This window comes from Apis florea, unplaced genomic scaffold (assembly GCF_048593485.1).
Source record: "Apis florea isolate Af1SG1 unplaced genomic scaffold, ASM4859348v1 contig_3203_pilon, whole genome shotgun sequence".
Lineage (NCBI taxonomy): Eukaryota > Metazoa > Arthropoda > Insecta > Hymenoptera > Apidae > Apis > Apis florea.
The window spans coordinates 5887778-5912913 of NW_028256723.1; the positions used below are offsets into that span (position 1 = coordinate 5887778).

Below are 25136 nucleotides of genomic sequence, written 5' to 3' on the forward strand. Positions count from 1 at the left end.
TCTACCGTTCCGACCGATGGATTGTTCAACACTTGCACGATACTTGTAGAAAAGTACGGTCAGACGAATTTCGAAATTGGAATTTCGATCCTTTCGGTTCGTAGTTAACGAGTGATGAAATCTTAAAAGGAATATCAACTCTTTGTTTAATATATATATATATATATGTAGGGAATATTAAAATTTTTGCTCGACCGAAAAATTGAGAAATCTCGGGCAGAAAGAATATTGCAAAAGTTTCGATCGTAGGCTATTATTTTTAAACAATATGCTTATAATTTAATGTCCGACATCGTTTAACAATAATTGTCGAATTCTCTGCTAACTAAAATTCCCACGCGAGAAAAGTAAAAACGTAAACCCTAAAAATTGTCAAAAGGAGAGGATCGAAAGAAAACCCGAAGACGCATCCCTTCGAAATTGCATCGCGCGCCAGCAGCGATCGGCTGGTACGAAGCGAGACACTGTGGCGGCAGCAGCAGGTTGATGGATGCCGAGTCTCATGAGAAAATGGTGAATGGTGGGGATGCATCGCGACCGGTCGTACATTCCAGCTCGCAGTATTGGTAGCAAGCAGAAGCGTATCGGTGTTAGTGGAACTATCGGTCGCAGTTGTGTGCGTGCGTGTCGGTAACGGTGGCCCGTGACGTGGTTTCGTGTTGGTAACACACACGACACGATGGTGGGGGCAAGTCCGGCGGCGATGGGGTGGGGGTAAGTAAGTACCCTCGGCGACCCTAGGCTGTGCTCGAGAACGATACCTCGACGGAGAGAAAGAGAGACAGAAGCGAGAGAGAGAGAGAGAGAGAGACATACGGAACGGAGAGGCCGCGAAACGCAGGAACAAAACGAAAGGACAGCAACCGTGAACGAGGAATGGGTGGGGGGAATAGGTGGCGCGGGGGTGGGAGGTGCCACCGAGCGCGGTGGTGGGGGGCGTTTGTCCACGGTCACCAACACACGCGCTAATCCGGCGAGAACGAACGAACGAACGAACGAACGAACGAACGAACGAACGTGGACGACTCTCTTTCTAACCCGTCTCTTTTCCACTGTGTGTTGCAGCGCTGGCGCGACTGTCGTCTAGTGGGGATGTCGTCTCCAGCCCCCGTGCCACTGGTAGGGAGGACAAAAGCGGCGGAGGGAGGGTAAAGCAGGCGACGCCGACGACCACGGTGACGACGACGACGACGACGACGACGGCGGCGGCGGCGGCGACCGCTGCGTCCAGGGAAGGAGGCGGAGGTGGTGATGCAAGTGGGGGCGCGGCACTGGGTGGGGGGAGCTGTGGTGGGGAGAGGAACGGTGGAGGTGGTGGTGGCGGTGGTGGTGGTGGCAGTGTTGGTGGTGGAGGCGATGTCGCGGAGAAGGAGGAGAGGCCACCGGCTTCAGAGTGTGTCGAGCCGACGGCCGCGTTTGACGTCGCATCCCTCGTACTGTACGGCTCGCGCGCACTACCGATCCGCCTTAAGATCTTGCTCGATCAGTTGTTCAACCAGTTGCAGCACGCGCAAGTGACACGTTTACTAGCCGCATTCGGCTGGACGTACGAGGATTACACGCGGGGATACATACTGCAGGTGAGTCGATCCACTCTTTCGAGAATTCGTCGTCGCATCGTGGGTTAGGGGAAAGGGAGAAAGAGAGTCGATTTTTGATGAGAGTCTTTGGTCGCGGGAGGAATAGGATCGGACTGGACACGACTGAGGATACGTATAAAGTGACATTACGAGACGGAATGTGCGCGACTTTGACTTATCGACGGATGACGATGACGGCCGCGTGACACGAGTGTTGTGGAGTAGAGTAGTAGAGAGTGGCCCGAGTTGGACGATTTTACCGATCGAATGGAAGGCATAGTAGGGCGATGCACAGTGACAGCGGTGAATCGGAAAGCTCGATGAATCAATGATTTCGATGGATACAACGAGGAAATACGGCAATGTGACGTTGATGAGAACTATAGAGCAGTGGAATAAGGAGTTCGATGACGAACAATGGACCGACCGATCGATTAGGCATTGATCCCAAATATATGAGAAAAACCGAATAATGGAAAAAAGTGACAGGTATTCTTTTACGTTCAGTTTTACGTCTCGATCCAAGTTTATATCGACGATTTTATCGATTCCCTTTCGATCACCACCATCGAAACGCAACCGATGCAGTGTTCATCGATTCAACGATCAGTGATGAAACGAGGTGTCAAATTGTATCGCGCAGTGTCGAACGCAAGAAGCGAATCATGTCTGTGAATCTAAAAATGGAAAAAGAACACGGAAAGAGAACACGGAGTGAGGAAAAATATCGAAGGAACTGTGTTTGAAAGTGAGAGCCGTGAAGAAGTGCATGGTGGTGCCCGATCACATGGAAGTAGCGATGAGAATTTCCGCGAATTTGGGTGATTTTTTGCCGAGCAAAGGACTGATTTTTCTTTTCTTTCGATTTTTCGAAAAAAACTGTGAAACTGTTGTTCGCGTGTTTTTTTTTTTTTTGAAAAAAAAAAGTGTATACGCGAACAAAGAAAAACAGAAATAAGCAAATTTCATATTAATTAATAAATTGGCACGCGAAACAATACGAAAGGATTGAAAGTTCGGTGGGTGCCGAAATTGAACTGACAGTGATTGACGGACTCGAAGTGTCGCGATTTACGAACTTTATAAAAGTTTTTCGATTCTTCGAGAAAATTTCCTCGTTGCTCTCAAGATTTTTCTCCACTTTTTTCTTCTAAAAATTGAAATTTTCGTTTTCGTTTGTGTGAAATTGTCAGTGACGAATAGAAGTCTCGCAGTGATCGCCAATCTGACTAAGAAATTTCTCCAAATCCAAAGAAGATGTTCTTCTTTTTTTTTTTCCTTTCTTTTTTATTCCTCGAAAAGTGATCATGACGATCTCCTTCGATTCTCGAACTTCGTACAACGATGGACGTATAAAAAAGTGTTGCGACGTACAAGAAATAACTTTTCATCACTTATTACATCAAGCTTCCTTTCTTTATTTCCCAAGAATTTAATCGTTTAATCCACTATGGAACTGTCAATCGTGAGCACTTTTTCTTACAATTTTATACTTTTTCTTTATCATATATATATATATATATATACACAAAACTGTCAAAGGAAAATTTTAGGTGACTTAAAACGTCACGTGCGATCGATATTTAAGAAAAATATTTAATTCTGTTCCCAAAATTTCGAGAATAACAATATTCTATTCCAAGATAATAGATCGACGAAGTCTCTTTCGTTCCAAAAAAAAAAAAAAAAATTGGCAAACAAAATCGATCATTTGGAAATTTCTTTCGAAAACATCTTCTCGCGAAAAGATGGAACAAGATCGATCGAAGCCGTCGGTCGTTCGATCGATCGAAAGAAATCCGCCGTTTCTGGGAAACGCACGCTTCGAAAATACGCGCGTATCAATCTCTGGCTGCGCCTCTCTCTCTCTCTCTCGTTTCTCCACGATCGGCGTGGCGAAGCTAGAAAATGGCCAGTATCCGTGTAAACTGAATTGCGCCGATGTCAGCGTGAAATTAAAACGTATGTACGGAGAACCGGTTCTGTACGCGCCTGTGCTCGTGCGAATTTCATCGATCGAGGGGGAGGAAAGGACGAAGGCTCGCGGAAAGAGGAGAGAAGATCGAAAATGATAAATTGATAAATACTTTGGTGAAGATAAATCCATTCCCTCGTTCGTTGTAGAACAAACGTTTGAATGTTTTTAACTGGATGGAAGGTATCACGGCGAGTGTCGTAGGTCGTGCGAGGCGGGACGTGTCGAGAATACGAAAGAGGGAGATCTTGGAAGTCCGTTCAGGAGCGCCCTGTTCGGGAAAATTGGCGAAATTAACTACGTTTCAAAGATATATTGTTTGGAAAAATTAAAGTTCGAAGCCGATCTTCGCTCGTTAAATCTATTTTTGATATGCTTGATCAATCGGAGAAAAGAAATGATCGATTTTCGATCGAAATAGTTGCGCAATTAGTCAAACGTGTTCTTCCTCGTAAGTTCGATCGATACTTTCTAGAAATTGTATATATATATATATCTGTGCAATTATTTTCCAAGTTACGTCAGAAAGCTAATGTTTTTCCTCCACGGAAGCTGGTCGTGTTGAAAGAAGAATCCGAGTGGAAAGGTGTCGCGATGCGAAGAAATTCGTGGGACGCCTCGTTCCGATGGTTGGCGGTTGAAAGTGCGATAGGATATTTAACACGCCTCGAGATACTTTCACCGATGCATCTTCGATCGGGAATAGCACGCGCCCGAAATTTCGGATCCCGATTGAAACGGTTTAAAACGATTGATTCCAAGTGTCGTCCCGTGAATATAACTCCGTGACGAATAGACTGTGTATCGAGGATAATTTCCCGTTTTCATCGTGTTTCAAGAACAACTCGTTTCTCGTTTGAAATTGGACAAATCTTCTCGAGCATTAAACTCTTTCTCTGTTCTTCAATTCGATTTGATTCGACGAACCAAAAGAGGGAATAAATCCTTATTGACGAGATCTACCTATCCATAATTGGCCTGGCCGGTTCCTCCTTTCAATAATTCTTCCTGAATCCTCGATTCAGTCGCGATATATATACTCCTAGGCAAATGTCAAGGAGAGTGGAAACCTGTTTCCTTCGATCGAGGAACCGTCCATGCAGCGATCGAGATCGGCTGGAAATTCGATTGGGAGGAGATAAGGCTGTTCTCCACGATCGATCGAATTGGCCGCATTTTTAATATTAAATTTCGAGAGATCGATTCCCGAACAAGCTTGTTCCGACCAATTAAAATTGCAAAAAAAAAAAAAAAAAAGCAAAAAGCGGATTGGTAGATCGAGTTTTTCGAGTTCCTCGAGTATCGATATCGACGAGCGGATCGTTAATGGACGTTGTCCACGGCCAATTATCGCCAGATATCCCGCGCTCGTTATCGTCTCCGTGTCCTTCATCTATGAAATTTCGCCGAGGAATCGAAGATTTTCTAGCCTAATAATAGATATTGTTATTTATCCGAGAAGAAGCGAATCGATAATTCGAGGAAAAGCGGGAGGGAAGAGGAAGAGTTTCTTCGAACGTTAAAAGTCGTCGGCTTTGCTACCGCGCACGAAACTCGTCCGACGAGTCTCGACAAAGGAGCGAGGCGCAACAATTTGTCGGCCAATAATCGTGACGAACGTCCGCGGGCGACATTGTCGCGGGCAAAATACAGAGGGAAGAATGCGGTTGGCCGGGTTCCATTCTTTATTTTTCTAACCGACTTGGAGAGGGCACCACTGTCGAGCATATCATAGAATCGACGTATTCAATTCCCTCGTGTGATTCGGGCTTTAAAAATTAGTTTCCACAATTGGAACGATCGGAGGAGAAGAGAATTGGCTCGGTTCGATCGAACGAATAAATAATATTATTTCGCGAATTATGAAAATAAGGCTGCTTTCCTACATATAAAAGTGTCATGGAGTGTGATGGATACGGATACGTATACACAAAGTGAGTATACCGATCTCTCGAATCATTTGCACGTACGATCCATCGAAAGTATACGACGATTACTTTACAAATATGTTTAAACGATACTTCCTTATGGAGCAATATTTTATTTTTAATAAGAATATCGGCGAATTCTACGGAGGAATCGTCTCTCGAGTTAATAATACATAATAATAATTCTGAGTTGAGGATTTTCTAGCTTCTTAGCTCCTACGCTCTTTCCATCGTGAAAATGGCAAATCGCTCGTGATAATTGTATAATTACTGCTTGTCGAACTAAGCTACTCGTCGATTAAACTCTCAAGGATCGTTTGAAACGATCGGCGACGAGATTAATTATAATTTCACTTTCTAAAAATATCACCTACGAGATATATATATATATATATATTCTTCTTGCAAATTGGCGGCGCGTATGCACGAAGCAAACCTGCAAGATTTCTTCTCTCAAACCTTCGAAGAATTTCTCCGATTCTTCCTTCCACTGGAAGGATTCGAGATAATTTACTTACGTACCGTCGATTCAATTCGTCCCTTCGATGTTTTAAAATAATCCTTTCGAGGGTAAACAATATTCTCTGTTATCGACAAAATCACCTCCCCCCCCAAAATAAATTCGATCCTCAAAGCCTGTAATCTAAAAAAAAAAAAAAAGAAGAAGAAAAACGTAAGAACGTAAACTCAGGAAAGAGTTTTTGCTCCAACAGTGGAACGATCGCGTTCTATCTTGTTGCCATCTTCTTGCAGCGGGAGGGGGGGAGGAGTTGCGGACGTGGAAACGGTAAATCATATCCGCGGCCGTATCGAGCACGAGTTTCGCGAGGCGGAAGGCAATTTCGCACGACAAGCGGCGGCGGCGGCCGAGATACAGCCGTGGAATCCGGTAGGGGTTTCGCTTGGGAGCGAGAGGCGTTTAACTGCGCGGATGGATACCTGGATGCACGGTTTGGAGAAACCTGCCTTCGATTTACGACCGAATTTTCTGCGTCGCGCCTCTCGCGACCGATGCCTCTCCTCTCCTCGTCACGTCGCCACGGAGATCTGGCAGAGTTCATCGTGAGAAGAAGGTGTTGTTATTTTGGGGGAGGGATGAAATGTCAGTTGCTCCAGCAGAAATTAAATTAAATTAAAGACATTTCCAACGAAACGGAAGAACAGAAAAATAAAATGAAAGGCCGAATATCCTAATGATTTAAATATAAATAGCGATGCGTCAAATTTATATAGCTATAAATTCACAACAGGATACATCGGATTTACGTATCAACAGTCGAAGAAGATTTATCCATTGGGTTGAGCGGGAGTGTCAACTCCTCCAATTGCTTTCAGGGACAATGCGTCCCCAATCACTCCTACATCTGAGCGATTTGATCGGAAGAAACAATTGAAATTTCGAAAAACAAAAATCTAAGAAACGTTATAGAAAAAAATAGAAAGACAAAAAAGACAAGGAACAATTATCAGAAAGTGAAATTAAGATGGTGAATTCACAAGAAGAATCAAATAAAGAACAAAGATCAGAATCAAATATTAAAAAGGAAGTGTGATCTATTAATTATAAAAAATAAGATAGGTACTTTACCCCAGTCTGTAAATGATATAGGATTTTTGCTTCTGATAATTCTGTTTGCCGGGAAATTTATTGAAATTTTCGAGAGAATTGAAGATAAAAGGCGACTCGCTTCGTTTATTTATCGAATTCTTTTCGGAATTTTCGGAATCTCAAAAATCATGAGTTATCGCCATTTTGCTTGGCCCGCCTCTGCGAATATTCAAGTAATTCGCTTCATACTCTTGCAAATTGCTGTTAAAATGAATTTTTTCAAACCATCTCACGTGGCTCACCCCTGCGAATATTCGAACAATTCGCTTCGTGCTCTTGCAAATTGCTGTTAAAATGAATTTTTTCAAATTTTCGTCCCGAAAATCATCATCTCATGTTGTCGCCATCTTATTTGCTCCACCTTTGCGCAAAATAACGCCATTTGTCGATCCATTTTTTCGCGGATTCTTCTTCAAAATCGAAGGGAATTCGTTAATAAAAATTAATAGAAATTTATAAAAATTGTCCTCTTCCCCCTCCCTTTCTGCTGGCGGATAAATTCGTCACGTATGGAATGAACAGAGCCGCCCCAATAAACGCGAGTGTACAACCAGCTCGTACAATTACGCCTGTCAACGACGGGGATACGCCGCCATCCGCTAATAAACCGGCCGATCAGATGTTATCGAGCGACCGAAGCGATCGCCATCTGGCCGATTATTTCAGATCGATCGACACGCCGCCCCACGGTTTTCTAGATGATCGAGAGATTTTAACGGAATGCCGAGTCGCGGATTTTTTTCCGATTTTGATCGCAGTTCCTGCGAATTGTTTTTATCTGGAATTAAAGTCGAGATTCTTATATATTTAATTCAGATATGATTGCAGAACAATTTTATCGTTGAAACTTGTTTAACGCGCGATTAAGCCCAATTTGAAAATATTTTCATTCGCAATTTCATTCAACAGATTGCCGGTTCCTTCCTATTTTCCTCGAAATACAATAGCCTTCGAACTATACCATTCGCGTGGGCATCGTTTCTTCTTCTTTTCCTCTTCACGATGATAATCGCGAATTACGTTACGACTAACCTTGCATTGTGACTTTAACTTCCCCCCTTCACCAGCCTTCGATTCGATTCGATTCACGTTCCTTGGAACGGAAATTCGCCATCTTCCACACCCCCCCCCCCCTCCGTTTTCCAGAACAACTTTTGCGATCGAAAAATCGCAAATCTCTCCGTACAACCATCTAACCAGTCGAATTTAGAAAACCGAAAATTCCAATGCAATCAGTTGTATTTCAAACCTTTCGTCGAGCTTGAGAAACTTGGCCAGGACGAGCCCGCGATTTCAAATTCTGTTCGCGACGGATCTCGAAGACGGAATTGGATCTGGAACGAGTCGATTTCTGGGATTAAAAGAAAAATAGGAGAAAGAGAAACGAGAAGTGGAAAGGGAGAGACACGTGGGATCGAAAGTGGGAACGATAAGTGGACGGGGAGAGCGGAAAGGATGGAGCCGATCGACCTGTCATTACCCCGCCTCGATAGGAGGCATGATCCAAAACCGTAAATTACAGAGCACGTCCTGCACTCCTAGAGAAGGACGAATGCGCGCGCAGAGACGGTGGATGAGATAAGAGACTTTCGACTTTGGCGTTTTCGATGGTGGTTGAAATCGTCGAAAAACTGGTGAATATTTGCCGCGATCGTTGTGAGAACAGTTGAAATGTGTGTGGTAAAAAAAAAAAAAAAAGAAAGAGGTCAGATCAATTGTGTGTGAATCGAAAGCTTCGAAATTAATCTTTTTTCTAATTCAGATAGAATCCAAGGATGATCGAGACTCGAATATGTTCTCCGTGAATATACGATAATATCTCGCGATAATTTCCCCCCAATTTTTTGATCCACGCAATTTGTAACAATTTTGTAACAAATTTCGACGAGTTGTTTATTTATAGAGAGGAAAGGTTCGGTTGATAGAAAAAAAAAAAAAAAAAAAAAAAAATCGCGAACAGAAAGCAGAGTTTTGAAACGATAAACGAAAGGATACTACGCTAGTATTTGGAGCGCGTTAACGGCGAACGTTGGATTGTACAACTTCATCGCTGGGCCCGAATATAATTAACGTCAAAAGCGCGATACCGCTGACAAGCGTTTGCGTTTCAACGCACGCTCTCTCGTTCCAGCTTTGAACCGCGTGACGCGTTACGTTTCAATTCGACCAGAGAAATATATATCTCTGCCTGCATTAACGTGTCTTTTTTTGTTTTCTTTTTTTCTCTTTTTTTTTTTCCACCGCTGAATTTTCCGTCGATACGATCGTCACCTGACGAACCGACGGCGCCGACTGCGCAGCAACTCGCGGTGGAACAAAATGGAGAATCTCGAGAAAAGAACTTTTCGAACGTGCAATCTTCCTCACCCTATTTTTAGCCGCTCGATTGTTCGAACACGTGTATCGCAGTGTTTCTTGACCGACACACATCGCGACAAAAATCTTGTTTTGGAATTTTATTCCAAACCTTCGTTTGCTAATTATTTATAATAAATAATTTTTAAAGATTCGATCGATCGAAATGCTAGTACGTAACAGCCAGCTTGATCGAGTTCAAGCCTAATCTTAATCTCTTTTTCAAAAAAAGAAAAACGAGCCTAGAGGATTTTGCCTAGGATGCATCGTGTGCGAGTTTTTAAACGGGCAATTTAGGATTAAAGGCTCGTTCGTGTAAATAATTGGTGATTGAAGGTGTTAGGTGGAAAGTGTCGTGTAAGCGAACGAAAAGTCCGGTGTTAAGCCATTGGATAATTATAGCGTTGGAGGCCTCTGATATATTACGTGACAAGTTTAGTATGCGAGTAATTATACAGTGGCCGAAGCGACAAAAAAAAAAAAAAGTTGTTGCGAGTTTTATCTCAGAGTATAAACCGTGGCCAGCCTTTTCTCACACAGTTAAATCGAATAACCTAAAAAGTTAGTTTCGAGTGTTTCAAGGACTTTGGGCTCGATCGATACAAATTGCTTTGCACGTCACGTCGATGTCCAAAACGCTGCTCACACTCGTCGAGGAAACGTTTAATTTCGCGTTTGTGCAACAACTTAACAACTTAAGAAATAAAACGAATAGTTAAAGATCAAAGGATGAAAAAAATTCTTTTAACACACTTTTAATTCGTAGAAGCAAAAAATTCGAGATTAATCTGGCAAAAGACGGTGTTGGAAAAAATTTCTTGTTCTTGGCAGAAAATTTGCACGAAGCGCTTCCTCTTTGTCTTCGCCTTTCGTGTTTAAAAAACTTGCCAATTTTTCCAAAAATTTCCAAAATTCGCGAGGAAGGAATGCTCGGTTCGATCAAAGTCGCATTGGTCTTTGGTTTCGACCATCGATCGAAACGAAAGGAAAGAAGAGACGGGGGAAGAGGCAAAAAGCGAAAGAAGAGGAGAAGGATGAAATTCCCGTTGATATCGATCGTTAATGGCCGGTTCTCGATTCGCGGTTGAAACAAAAGGGGCAACAAGTATTAACGATCGTGGACCGCGAGGTTCTCGATTCGGTGGCCGATCCCGGGCCCCGATAACGTTCCAGCCAAGCCTTTTTTCTTAATGTACTAATGCGTAATGCCAGTGTTTAATGCCGTCCCGGCCGCGTAATCACGGTGCTCTCCCGCGGCTGTAACTGATTGAAACCGCCTCTGTCCTCCTCGCAAAGGGGACGCCGCGAAATTATCGTTCGAATCGAGGGATAAACGATATCGAAGCGATTCCACCTTTTCTCCCTTCGAGAACAGACTTTTGGGATTTGGGGAGGAGTTAATGCGAAATAAAATTGATTTTCCGAAACTTGGAACTCGAAACGTGATGTTTAAGTTAAGGATCTGGGTTTTTTGGCGTCTAACCCTGTTCAAGCGTGAGCAGGCTTTTAGCACGGACTGTGGTGTTTGTTAAATTTTTGCATAACGTTCATAATATATCGGAATATATTGGCCGCGTACATAAGAAAACAAATATTAACGCTCGGAATTATTCCACGGATGTAACGTAAATACACGTTATTTACTATGTTGCTCGCGGTGACTAATATCGCGAATTTAAATGGAAAGAGATGTTCGACGTGTTTCGCGTCTTTAATCCTCGTTTCGACGAGGATAAAACGTAACTTATTTTTATCACTTACCGTTCTATCGCCTCGCCCGCCCCGCTCAATCGTACAAATTTACAAATTTCGAAAGAAACGCGTGCCAATCATGATTGAAATCTGCCGACCGATTTAAAGAACGCCGAATATCCCGTCTCGTGATTATCGAGACGCGACACGAAACCGTTCGAATAATTCGACCTCGAGAGAGAGAGAGAGAGAGAGAGAAACAAACGAAAACACACATCTCCTTCCTTTTTCGAGAATCGAAATCACCCGTTTGTAAAATCTGTCCGAGGAATAACCGAAATTGCCTTACGTAACGAAATCAACGCGTTCGACGCTCCGCCGTCGTCGTCGTCCCGTGCAAAAAAACGAACGAGAGAGAAAAAAACGTGGAAAAAAAGCGCGCACGTACGCGCGCAGCCAGACGGAAGGAGAAACGCGCGGGGTAACAGGCCGAAACGAAACGGAGGAGAGGATACGGTTGTCGAGTGGTGGGGAGAGCGCAGGTAGCCGCAATCCAATTTAAAGGCGGATATCCACGCGAGATCTTCACGATTTCTACACACGAATAAGACGGCGCGGTGCACCGGCCGTGAAATCATATGCGGTGTGTCCAGTCACGGATGGCATTGCCGTCGATCGCCGCCGCTTTCGGAGGGAAACGCGGATCGTTCGCGATCGCGCCGACAGATGGCAGCAGCGATCGGATACGCCGTGCGTTGACAGTGCGGTTCCGTCGTGGATCGAGGAGTCGCGTCGGTTCTCCCGCGACGCGTGCACGCGCTCCGATCGACGGGAAGGATTTTTCCTTTCTCATGGAGTAAGAGAAAAGAGAGGCTGAAGAATCTCGGGGATTAAGATATTTCGTGGATATTTTGAGAATCGAAATCGGAATGGTTCTGGCCGATGTAAGTAGAGAATAGACGTGTGCGGTTGATCGCTCTAGAATAGACGAGTATTTATCTTATTACTTTTACGTAGAAAAGAGGAAATTTTTTAAAAAATGAAAAGCGTTGTTATAGAGAGTTTTGATGTATGTACAAATATATTTTTAGTTTTGTGTAAAAAGTATCGGAAATATGTTTGATCGATTTTTTCTCTAATAACTCGAAATATTTCAGAAAAAAATTAAAAACCAGTCGGGACGAATAAATACAGCTTATAATTTTATCAACCGCGAAACGAACAGGAAAAATGAAGAAGAAAAAAAAAAAAGGAAAAAGTTTGTCCCGATGGAAAGCTCGCGATAATTACGATCGAACAATTTCGCGATCGGTAATTGGCGGAGACTTAATTAAAGGACTGATTGGGTGGCGAAAGGACGAATGGTGCACGCCCAACGAATTAACGACGATGCATTCTTGCTTAATTATGCGTATCGATCTTTCTCGCGTGTTTCTCGCGAGGAAAGCGTGCATTGATTATCAAATTTCCTTCGATCGTTTGTCCGAGAGAATTCTTCCAGATTCTTCGATCATTCTTCTCCCCCCGTGACGTGTTCCTTTATTTTCGAATGTTTATGATATACCCTTACGGTTTCGGCGGTGATTTCGTATCGAGCTTGTTTGAAGTAGCGAAAACGAAAACGTGTTTCGCGCTCAAGGCACGTTTTATGGGCGTCCATTGAGCGGAACCGGGCCGGGTGTGGTGCGACATTTTTAGATTAGAAATCGAAGAGAATTCTCGGAATGTCGGAGAGTTTGAACGAGCGGAATACACTCTCAAAATTCCAAAATTTCGTTTCCACGAATTGGCGAGTATCGAGGAACCGCCATTATAATAAATCGCCATTAATACGATTACATTCTAGTCTCCTCGTTACCTTGGATTGCTGACCTTTGTTAGCATACGAGTTTCTGAAATTAAGGATATCGAGATTAAAACTCTATGGGTCGGGGAGGAATCGAAAGCATGGAAGATAAGATCGGCGCGTTTGAAAAACGAGAAGCGGCGAGAGAGACAACGGTTGCGCAACGTTTCTTCTCTTCTCAGTGTGTTTCGAGTCTCGAGGCGAAATAATGGGGGATTGGAGAGGAGGCGATTTCATTATGACGAGTTTTCCGTGAGAAGAAGAGGAGCGGCGGCGAAACGCGGTTAAACGCGATTCTTCGCGTCGTTCCGATTCTCACCGGCGATCATTTATTTTTTTGTTTAAATTACCCACCTTCCTAGCCAGCCGTTTCCTTTCCTTTGTTTACACCCGCGTGTAAATCCTTTGGATCGGTCAAGTATTCGTACGCGCGAGGAAGGGCGCAGGGATTTATCACCGTTTGGGCGAAGATTTAATTGGAGATAATTTTCGAATGTCGCGCGTATCGTGGCCAATGAACGTGAACTAATATCGACGTGTAAATTTTTATGTAAAATTATGGAAACAACTACTCTTTGAGTATGTCGCGTTTGTATACGTGAAAACGTGATATAAAGTAATATTGATTTGGTACAAACATTATATAAAATTATGAAAAGAGTCTTTGACATTAATTTTCGGATATGTCGCGTGTTTTATCGTGAATCCGTCTTTGTGAAAACACGGATGTACAAATGTAAAGTAATATCGAGTCTGTAAATTTTATATAAAAAATATCATATGGTTGTGAAAACGTGTGATGTATAAGCACAAAGTAATATTGAATTAGCGAGTTATAGAAAATTGTGAATCATACAATATCGAGACTTGACGTATAAATTTAATTATGGAAAGAGTCTCTTTGAGTAGTCTTTGTGATGCACAAACGTAAAGTAATATCGAGACGTATAAACTTTATATAAAATTACGGAAACAGTCTTTTTGAGTAGCGTTTATTTAACCATATCAATGAAAACGTGTCTTTGTGAAAACACGATGTAAAGTAATATCGAGTGTCAATCTTTCAAGGTGTATGCACAAAACTTTACATAAAATGGAAAGTGTCTTTGACATTATTTTTCGAACGAATGTCTCGTATTTAACCGTATAACAAAATCGAGTCTCGACGCATAAACTTTATACGAAATTATGGAAAGAATTTTTGAGTAGCGTTTATTTAACCATATATCGGCGTATAAACTTTATATGGTAAAATTATGGAAACGTGATGTGAGCGTAAAGTAATAGGTCTCGTCGTTAACGTAAACTTTGTACAAAGTTATGGGAGGGACGTTCGAAATTATTATTGATAATTTGACGAAAGTGCGTAGTCCCGAAATCGCTCTTCTCGTTCGACCAAAGATCGACGATGATGTAAGAACGGAGTTGCGATGATCACAATGTAAAATACGTAAGAAGAGGTGACCGGGGGCGATTCAAGGGGCGGTAAATGACGCACGAACAAGCCGTTGCTGACAGTGACGCTGCCGCTCGCCATGGTAATTTCGCCCCCTCCTCGCGCGCACATTTTTCATCCCACCTTCGAACGCCATTAACTTCCACCTGATAAGAGAGGAACGAGCGCACAGCTTGCGAAAACAATCCGATCTCCAAAGAATCGTTTCTCTATCGATTCTTATTTTCGTCTCGTCCCATTTCGATCGAAAATCTTTAAAATTCCACTGAATGAAAATAATGGGACACACACGCACGCACAGGTTCAACGTCCTCCTGGTCTGTTATCATTATCATTATCCCATCAGCGGTCGTGGAAATTAATAAAATCTTGGGGAGGAAGGGGTGCGACGTTCGAGTTCATCGGCCAATTTAAAGGACATTAGATGTGCCAAAAAGCGGCGTGTAAAGATGGAGAGGAAGCGGCGCGATCGCCCGCAGGTGGTGTTGGCCAACCGCAAAAAGAGACGTTCTAGCGTGCGGAAAGATATTACCGATTATATGGTATCAACGGTTTACCGATTGCTCTCACGTACGCGTGATTTCGCTAATTCGACTGTTACCGCCGCTTCGATCATTACCTTCTGCCCCCGAGCTCTTCAATTTCCTGTCCCCCGAATCCATTTCGAATCCGTTTTCGCTTCCCCTCCCTTTCTCTCCAGTGTTTCCACTGCTTCTTTTCTTTTTTTTTTTTTTCTCGAGCGCGTGCTGCGGATTGTGTCGTCGATGAATTTCGTTCCTCGAATAAATTTGGGAGAGGTTCGTATAGGAAATTGGATGGAATAAAGTCGAAGGGGAGGGATATTGTGCGAATTCTCGGTTTAATTTTAAAGGATTGATTGATGCAGAAAAGAGAGAAAAACGAGACACCAAAACTTTCACCTTCGAACGAGATCCCTCTCTCTTTACGAAAGAAAAAGAGAGCTCCGTTTCCTCTTGAAAGCGCAACAACGGAGTCAGAACGGCGAGGATATTTCTCACGTTTTGGATTTTCCTCCGTTTCTTCCGCCCCTGGACGATGGCTAAACGATCGTCGTTACGTGAAACGAACGCCTAAACGGGCCCCGAGTTGTCTGAGAACCGTGGCGTTCGTGGGACCAAGAGTCGATTACTCGAATTGGTCGGATATGTGAGATCCGTTTTTCTCGAATTTACGTAACCACTTTGGAACCGTCTCGTTCGAGTTGCCTCGAATTCTTGGTGCGGCTTGCGGTGGAATGGAAATTGTCGCTCGAAGTTGATTTGAAGTTCAAGATTAATAAGGTGTTGATAAATGCGACGTTTGCATGGGGTTTGCGTGAACATTGACAAGATTAAGGTTAATAAAACAATTCTTTGTGATAGTAGTTGATATTTTATGGAATTGCGTGAATATCGAGAAATTATCAAAAGGAAAAATATATATTTGAAGTTCAAAGTTAAGGTGTTGTTAATAACAATTCTTTGTGATAATGATTAATATTTGATGGAATTGCGTGAATATCGAGAAATTGTTAAGTCGAAAGGAGAATATTTAAAATTCAAGATTAAAGTATTAATAACAATTCTTTGTGATTATGGTTGATATTTGATGGAATTGCGTGAATATCGAGAAATTGTTAAGTCGAAAGAATATTTAAAGATCAAGGTGTTAATAACAATTCTTTGTGATAGTAATTGATATTTGATGGAATTGCGTGAATATTGAGAAATTGTTAAGTCGAAAGAATATTTAAAGTTCAAGGTGTTAATAACAATTCTTTGTGAATATCGAGAAATTGTTGAATCGAAAGGAGAATATTTAAAATTCAAGATTAAAGTGTTAATAACAATTCTTTGTGATAGTAGTTGATATTTGATGGAATTGCGTGAATATCGAGAAATTATTAAAAGGAAAAATATATATTTGAAGTTCAAAGTTAAGGTGTTATTAATAACAATTCTTTGTGATAATGATTGATATTTGATGGAATTGCGTGAATATTGAGAAATTGTTAAGTCGAAAGGAGAATATTTAAAATTCAAGATTAAAGTATTAATAACAATTCTTTGTGATTATGGTTGATATTTGATGGAATTGCGTGAATATCGAGAAATTGTTAAGTCGAAAGAATATTTAAAGATCAAGGTGTTAATAACAATTCTTTGTGATAGTAATTGATATTTGATGGAATTGCGTGAATATTGAGAAATTGTTAAGTCGAAAGAATATTTAAAGTTCAAGGTGTTAATAACAATTCTTTGTGAATATCGAGAAATTGTTAAATCGAAAGGAGAATATTTAAAATTCAAGATTAAAGTGTTAATAACAATTCTTTGTGATAGTAATTGATATTTGATGGAATTGCGTGAATATTGAGAAATTGTTAAGTCGAAAGAATATTTAAATTTCAAGGTGTTAATAACAATTCTTTGTGATAGTAATTAATATTTGATGGAATTGCGTGAATATTGAGAAATTGTTAAGTCGAAAGAATATTTAAAGTTCAAAGTGTTAATAACAATTCTTTGTGATAGGAATTGATATTTGATGGAATTGCGTGAATATCGATAAATTATTAAAAGGGAAAAAAGAATATTTGAAGTTCAAAGTTAAGGTGTTGTTAATAACAATTCTTTGTGATAATGATTGATATTTGATGGAATTGCGTGAATATTGAGAAATTGTTAAGTCGAATGGAGAATATTTAAAATTCAAGATTAAAGTGTTAATAACAATTTTTTGTGATAGTAATTGATATTTGATGGAATTGCGTGAATATCGAGAAATTATTAAAAGGGAAAAAAGAATATTTGAAGTTCAAAGTTAAGGTGTTAATAACAATTCTTTGTGATGATGGTTGATATTTGATGGAATTGCGCGAATATCGAGAAATTATTAAAAGGGAAAAAATATATTTAAAGTTCAATGTTAATAACAATTCTTTGCGATGATATTTGATGGAAATTGAAATATTGAGAAACTGTTGCGAGATTTTCGTAACCGGGAAGAATTGTAATCACCGTTGCAATTTATTTCAATAATTTACTTTAGATTCGAAAATTTCGTCTGAATAATTTTCCGTGCAAATTTATTATTGTAACTGCTCCTGATGTAAAACTTGGTCAAAACTTGGATGAATGAATAGCAATCTTCTTAGCAAGATTCGTATAATAATAATCCCTTGACTCGAATTAACCATTCCTCGTCCAATGATGAAAAAGACCAAAAAGGGACAATACAAATTCACGATAATCGAACCGATCTTCCTTCGAACGTTACTTGCCCTTTTGAACCTTGTTCCAAGTAAAAATTTCCAATCGAACGCAACATCATCGAGTTCTTCGTCCTCGTTGAGAGGCAATAAAAGCATCGGGGCGGCGAACGAACGACTAACGAGCGGAGAATTACGGGATGAGCGTGCGAGGACACTGACCTCGCAGAAAACCGAATTTTGAGGGGGAAGAATTTTAACACGATCCCGTCAAGTGTTTCCTTAAAAGATCGTTAATCAATTGTGGGAACAAGAAACCAAACAGAGCACCAAAAACTCTCTAATTCCGTTGGCACCAAAACGTTCCTCGAGCCGCCACCAGAGCAAAGATCAACTTTTCATTGAGCTGGAGAAATAAAAAAAACGCTCCTCCCGATAAACTTATCCTCGGAAAAATCTTAAACGAAAAAAAAAGGATCTACGAAAAGAGGAGCGAAAAATTTCCTCTTCTGTTTCTTCTCTCTTCTTCTTTCACCTCGAAGAGAACGTATCTCGAGAATCGCAGATACGTAAGATTTCGCAAGATTTTTGCGGCCGACTAAACGCTAAATATAAAACCGTCGGGCGGAAGCTTCCACTTCCGACGACGCGTTATGAACAAGCCTTCGTTCGACAACTATCATGCCGACGTTCTAATTGCGACACCAATCCATCCAACCAATCTGCAAGTTTTTCTCCATCTTAACCGTGAGGCTCGATCTCGAAATTATATATTAAAAATTACGTTGCATCGAATTTTGGGACGAATAAAGGGGATTTATATATATATATATATCGTCGATATATGTTAAACACGCGCAGAAATTTTCTTCAAAACCGATCCGACATGTATCTTTTCTCCTGCACAGGAGGGATAAGAATAGCGAATATCAAACAAGTTTCTCCAAAGATCGAACAAAGTTGATGGAGAATCCACGGAGCGTTAGAGACACGGTTTTCTTTCAGAAAGGGGGGGGGGGAGGAGGGGGGAGGGGGGGTCGGCGTCGGTCTTGTATATTTACGCATACCGCGGGCCTCGACGTAACGCAGGACGGCACCGCGCCGCGACGCTTTTCGCGTCCCGCTGTATATTTCTTCAAGCACGCACACACGACGTCCACTCTCACGAAATTCGAGGCGTTATATTTTTCGCATCGACGCAAACGGCCGAGTTATAACGCGGGTTCGTAACGACCGCCATTTCACGCTTCTCATTTTCTTTTTAAACTTCGTTCGAGACGATCTCTTCCAACCTCTTTCGCTTTCGATCGTGGATGGTTTTTCTCGATTCTTTTCTTTTTTTCGACTAAGATTTTATTTTGGTCACACAACTGAAAATATTACTGCTAGCGACTATTCAATTAAATACAATTTCAGTGAACTTTATATCGTCTGTAACGATTATTAGACGATTCTTCCTAACCTCTGTCTTCCAAGCCTAGAAGAAAATAATTCTTCCACGGGTTTATTTGATACTTTTCCCCCCTTTCTTCTTTTCGTTGTTTGCTGGTTGTTAAGTCATGTTAATGCCTCTTAATGTCTATAAAAGTGCGAGCACATTTCTGTTTTCTTTGTTGTTTATAACAGGTTAGACGAAATATTTTTGGAAAACGTTGCGTAAACGTTGCACCGAATATTCGAGGGAGAGAAAAAAGAAGGAATCTTAATTTAAACTTTTTGAACCGAAACAGACGAGTCTCGGTTGTAAACATTCTCTTCGCCGAGCTTCGTCCAACCAACGAGGTTTCCAAAGATCCTTAAAGATCCGATTCCCAATTTCGATAAAAATGAATGGTTCGAGAGAGGAAAAAACGATCTCGTCTTTCGATTCGGAACAAGAAACGCAAGAAACGCGAAAGAGAAACACGTCGATTCGTCGTCCAACAATGAGCATGGGGAAAAATATGAAACGACGGAAATCGCCGCTTTCCTTATTCCTTATTCATAAGTCGAGTTGTTTTCTAGAATCGAGAGAGGGGGGGGGGGGGGAAAGGAGAAAAGGAACGATTTCTTCTCAACGTTGAATTAACGACGGTCTTACGGCCGTCGAGACGTTAATGAAGAAAATAATATATATGGCGCGGTGTTCGCGTCGACGCGACAGAAGAAATTTATAGTAGTAGGAAAGTATTTCCTTTTTTTCGCATCCAATCTTCTTCTTCCGTCGTCCTCTCGTTTATTTTATATTCTTCTTGCTGGATGTCGGTTATAAGAACACCTCTCGCGAGAACGCGTGACTTTTCATGCGTGAAATACTCATTAGCCAGCTCCACTAACGAATCAATTAGCAGGATTCTTCTTCTGTTTCTCTTCTTCTTCTTCGCTTTCTTAATTTCGTCTCTTGATTTTTTTTTTTTTTTCCCCAACATTTGACCGAAGCCACTACTCGATAATAGACATACGTTTCTCCGTTACGTGGAAACGTTTGTTTTTATCCATTTGCCTTAAAAATTAACCGGAGATCCAATTTGGAAGAAGAGCCAATTCTACCCTAAACAAGTAACACTTCCACTTTGAATTTTTCGCTTATTTCTTCTTCTCGACGAAACACGATACATCGTCTAAACAAATTTTCCCATCGGTTTCTTCTTTTTCTTGCAAATTGCAATCACGATTTTTCTTAATATTCGAATCCGAAATCACTTCCAATCCTCGATCTCGGTTCCCTCGCAACGACATTAAACCCGGTTCGTTATCGTTAACGAGCGAGATTGGTCGGTAATTCCATTCCCTCATTAATCGGGATCGATTCAACGCGTTTCGCCGCGACAACTCGTCTAGAACTAATTATTGCGCTAAAGAGAATAAATCGGTCCGCCTATTCTTATTAATCGAGCGCGAGGAGGGGCTTATTACGTAAGCCGGCCTTCCACGAATAAACATTTTTTTTGTTTCTTTCGGAATTGTTATTATAAGGTTTCGCGTTGCAATTAGGAAGAGAAATATTCGTCCGTCTTTTTTCTTCTTCTTCTTCTTCTTCTTCTTCTTCTCTTCAACATCTCGGTAATATAAATTCGATTCGAAGCGGATTAATCCATCGATTTGCGAATGGAGATCGGCGCACAAAACATTGTGCACGATTTTTGAAACGCCTCGTTGCACGAGCGGCCTTGACACACACGAGCGGGATTTTTTTTTTGCGTGATTTTTCTCTTTTGTTGACGTCACGGGTGAAAAAAAAAAAAAAATTGATCGATCGTGCATAAAACGATTTATAATTTATAAGTCTACGTTTAGCTTTATTTTTCTTTCTCTCTCTCTCTCTCTCTCTCTCTCTCTCTCTCTCTCTCTCTCTCTCTCTCTCTCTCTCTCTCTCTCTCCCTCTCCCTCTCTCTCTCTCTCAAGAAGTTAAGATTCAACGAAGAATTCTACGAAGAGAAATTCTTCTTATCTTATCGCGGTACAACAAATTCTCTCTTATATAAAATCATCCCTTCGCCAGGGAATCTTTTACGTTTCGAATAAGAAAACGAGAGATTTATCTCTCGATCGATTTTCTCTCGACGAAAATAAAACGAAGGAAAAATGAAGGAAAGGAAACTTTGCTTGATGTGCGCAGGATTCGCAGAACGGCCCGGTGCTGGACCGATGGAGCATCTGCTCTCCTGAAGAGGAGCCGCTGGTGCTGCAGCAGTTCCTCAGATTCGCCGAGACGCGCCCGTTCGTGCAGCAGTTGCTGCTGGCCGCCGGGACGCCGGGGACGGATGCTATGTCACCGAGCAGACGACCTTCGCCGCCCACGATGCCGCTAGCGCACCTACCGCCGCCCCTGCACCTGCTCCACTGCGGCCTCCCGCCCCCCGGCTCCAGGCTGCCGCCGCCCCTGCCCCCGCCGCCTCACCCTCCCCCTCCTCCCTCCTCCGCCTCGCACCCCTCCATCTCGCCAACCGCCCAAAAGCACTATTCCACCTCGTCGACGAGCGGCGCGGCGGCGGCGGCGGCCGCGGTGGCCGCGGCCGCCGCCGCTGCGGCCGCCAACTCGCCGCCCGCGCCCGGACTCGAGCCCCATCTCACCGTGTCGCCGCTCAACCGGCTCCAGAGCATGCAGCCGTTCGACTTCCGCAAGCTGGGCACCCTCGGCCTGCCCGCCTTCCCGCCCATACCGCCGCCCCCGCCGCCGCCGCCGCCGCCGCCACCGCCGCCCCCGGCGCCCCCGGCGCCCCCCTCGACCTCGGTGGCCGACCAACTGCTGCAGAGCCGCAAGCCGATGATGAGGAACAGCCCCCACAGCCCGCCCCACCACCCCAACCCGGGCAACCAGAGGCCCCACATACCGCCCGTCGCCCCCGTCTCCTCCTCGGCCCTCAACTTCGGCCACCCGCTCTCGGTCGCCGTCTCCTCGGGCGCCCTGCCCCCCACCTTCCCCGCTCACTTCCCACCCCCGCCCATGGCGGCCACCAAGTCGGACAGCGTGCACAGCGGGGGCGAGAAGAGCAGCGAGTTCGGGTCCGAGGAGGACGAGGAGGAGGACGAGAGCTGCTCAGACAGCGCGCTCAACCTGAGCAGGCGGGGGGCGGAGGGTAGGGGGGGGCACGAGGGGCAGAGGCAGCACCCGGCCCTGCCCCCCCTGCAGGCGGCCCCGCTGGGCAGGCCGCCGGGGATCCCGGGCAGGAAGCCCCACCACTCGCCCGGGAAGAGGCCGGGGGCAGGGCAGTGGGGCGCCTCCGGCAATATACCCCCGAACCTGGGCACCCCGTTCATCAACCCGACCACGGGGAAGAAGAGGGTGCAGTGCAACGTGTGCCTGAAGACGTTCTGCGACAAGGGCGCGTTGAAGATCCACTTCAGCGCGGTCCACCTGCGCGAGATGCACCAGTGCACGGTGAAGGGGTGCAGCATGATGTTCAGCTCGAGGAGGTCGAGGAACAGGCACAGCGCGAACCCGAACCCGAAGCTGCACTCGCCCCACCTCAGGCGCAAGATCTCGCCCCACGACGGCCGCTCCTCCATGGCCCACGCCCTCGTCCTCCCGCCCCAGGTCGCGCTCCCCGTCCCAGCGACCGGCCTCAACCACCTCCCCTTCGGCTCCTTCCCCCTGCTCACCCCGCCGCCGGACCTCCGCTCGCCTGCCTCCCTCTGCGGCCTCGACTTCAAGCACCTCGACCTGCAGGGCCCGCAGCCGGCCGGGGGAAGGCCGCCCCCGTACGACGACGCCTCCTCGTCCTCCCTCGTCCAGCAGGGGGGGCCAGGGAGGATGAACCAGCAGCAGGGTGTCGCCCCGACCGCGGTCCCCGCTAGGGGAGCGTCGTACTCGAGCAACAACAGCGCGGCCGACGTGGTGTCGCCCTCGACCCAGGCCACCGGCCCCGCCGACGGCGAGGACGAGGAGGAGGACGAGGACGGGGGGATCGTGGTGGTGGCCGAGGACGACGCGAGCAGCCTGCCCCCCTCCTCCTCCTCCAGGCTGCTGCCGCCGGCCCTCCGCGAGGAGGAGGAGGAGGAGGAGGAGGAGCAACCGGCCGACTTCAGCCTGGCCAAGAGACCCAAGTTGTACGACGGCTTCGCCGCGGATCGGGCGATGGCCGGGGACGAGGACGCGGCAAGCAACGCGGACAGCAACGAGGACAACGAGGACCACCCGGCCACCGTCCGAGCCCACCAACAGCAGAGTTACTCGGTGGTGAGCCACCATCGGCGCTCCAACGTGAACAGCGGCACCGCCTCGGCGCACAACAGCAGGGGGGTGAGGAAGAGGAAGTCGCAGCACCCGACCAGGTGCGCGGTCCTAACCGAGATCCACTCCTCGTCCACGGACGGGGACTCGTCGAACGACGAGGAACGCGCGATGGCGACGATCCCCTCCTCGGTGGGCGAGTTCCAGAGCCAGCCGGAGGACATGTCGATGTCGAGACTCGGCGCCGAGGGGAGGAAACCTTCTTCCTCGCCCAACACCAACACCAACAACAACAACAATCCGTCGAACGATCGCGAGTCGTCGAGCTCCTCCCGCTCGCCCGCCTCCCGCAAGCGCGAGAACGACGAGGAGGGGGAGGTGGGGGCGGAGGGGGAGGGGGAGGAAGTGGAGGAGGAGATGGAGGGGGAGGGGGGAGAGGTGGTGGATCTACCTCAGGACGAGCCTCGGGATCTGAGCTCGAGGGCGAGCAGCGTCAAGTCGCCGACGAAGAGGCAGACGAGTCCGGAGCCAAAGACGGGCCAGGAGGCCAACGAGACGAGCAACTCCCTCCTCGTCTCGAGGAACAGCGAGTGCGAGGAGGCGATCAAGCAAGAGAGACAGGCGGAGGAGGAGGAGGAGGAGGAGGAGGAGGAGCGAGAGCAAGAGACGACGACGACGACCACGACCACGGCTACGACGATGATAACAGCGACGACTACGACGACTACGACCACGGCTACGACTAGAGCGTCGTCGAAGAGAGAGAGGGAGGCGGAGGAGAAGGAAAGAGGGAGGGGGAGGAGGAGGAGGAGGAGGAGGAGGAAGAGGAGGAGGAAGAGGAGGAGGAGGCGATGGAGGATGTGGAGGAGGAGGAGGAGGAAGAGGAGGAGGATGAGGAGGTGAACGCGGCACTGCGCAATCAGGAAGGTGAGCGTCCCGATGATCCCTCCCCGAGCTCGGTCGACAGCCGTCCGACGACAGGCGACGACACGCTCTCCCACGACTCCTCGACCAACACTTTGCGTCAACTCGAGTCCTTGTCGCAGGGTCGCGCGATGCAGCGGCGGTACACCGGGGGGACGATGCAGCGGGCGGGTTCGAGGTGTGGCCGCGGCTCTACCAGCCCCGTCACCACCACCGTCACGACCCACCAGGAGACCACCACCATGGACAATTCCTCACGTGGCTCTCGTTCATCCAGCGCCTCACCCTCCACAGCGGCCACGGATACGGACAATAGCCTTATCACGTACGCCCGTTACGAGAACGGGGGCTTCGTCAGCACCCGGGAGGTGCCCCTCGACAGGGAGAACCCGAGGCGGTGCACCGCGTGCGGCAAAGTGTTTCAAAACCATTTCGGGGTGAAGACCCACTACCAGAACGTGCATCTCAAGCTGATGCACAGGTGCAGCGTGGACGGCTGCAACGCTGCCTTCCCCTCAAAGAGATCTCGCGACAGGCACTCGGCTAACCTCAACCTCCACAGAAAACTCTTGTCCACGTCGTCGGACAGCCCCCCGCCGCCAGCCTACCACCACCCGCCCCCCTCCACCCTCGACGAGGCCCAGATGACAACGACCACGATGACCACGATGACCACGACCACGACCACGAACGCCACCACGCCGCACCTCCTGCACAACGAGTTCCTCGCGAGGTTGTACGCGGACGCGGGGATCGGCTGCGCCCTCGGCGCCTATCCCTTGACGCCCGCCCCCCTGCCGTCCGCCGCGGTCGACCTGGCCGCCAGGATACCACCCCCCCACCCTCTTCTACTGCCGCCTCACTTGGGAGCCACCTTCTCCACGTTCGCCACTCACCTGGCCGGGCT

The 25136-nt window shown here is 45.6% G+C and overlaps 1 protein-coding gene across 1 annotated transcript; it reads left to right on the plus strand.

Annotated features, from left to right (window-relative positions):
- Nucleotides 1–517: 517 nt before the first annotated feature.
- On the plus strand, nt 518–24355 carry LOC147657182 (uncharacterized). The gene is made up of 3 exons (XM_086911088.1): nt 518–605; nt 1066–1580; nt 21251–24355. The coding sequence occupies exons 1-3, from the start codon at nt 518–520 to the stop codon at nt 24206–24208; spliced, it is 3561 nt and encodes a 1186-aa protein (XP_086767214.1). The 3' UTR covers nt 24209–24355.
- Nucleotides 24356–25136: the final 781 nt, after the last annotated feature.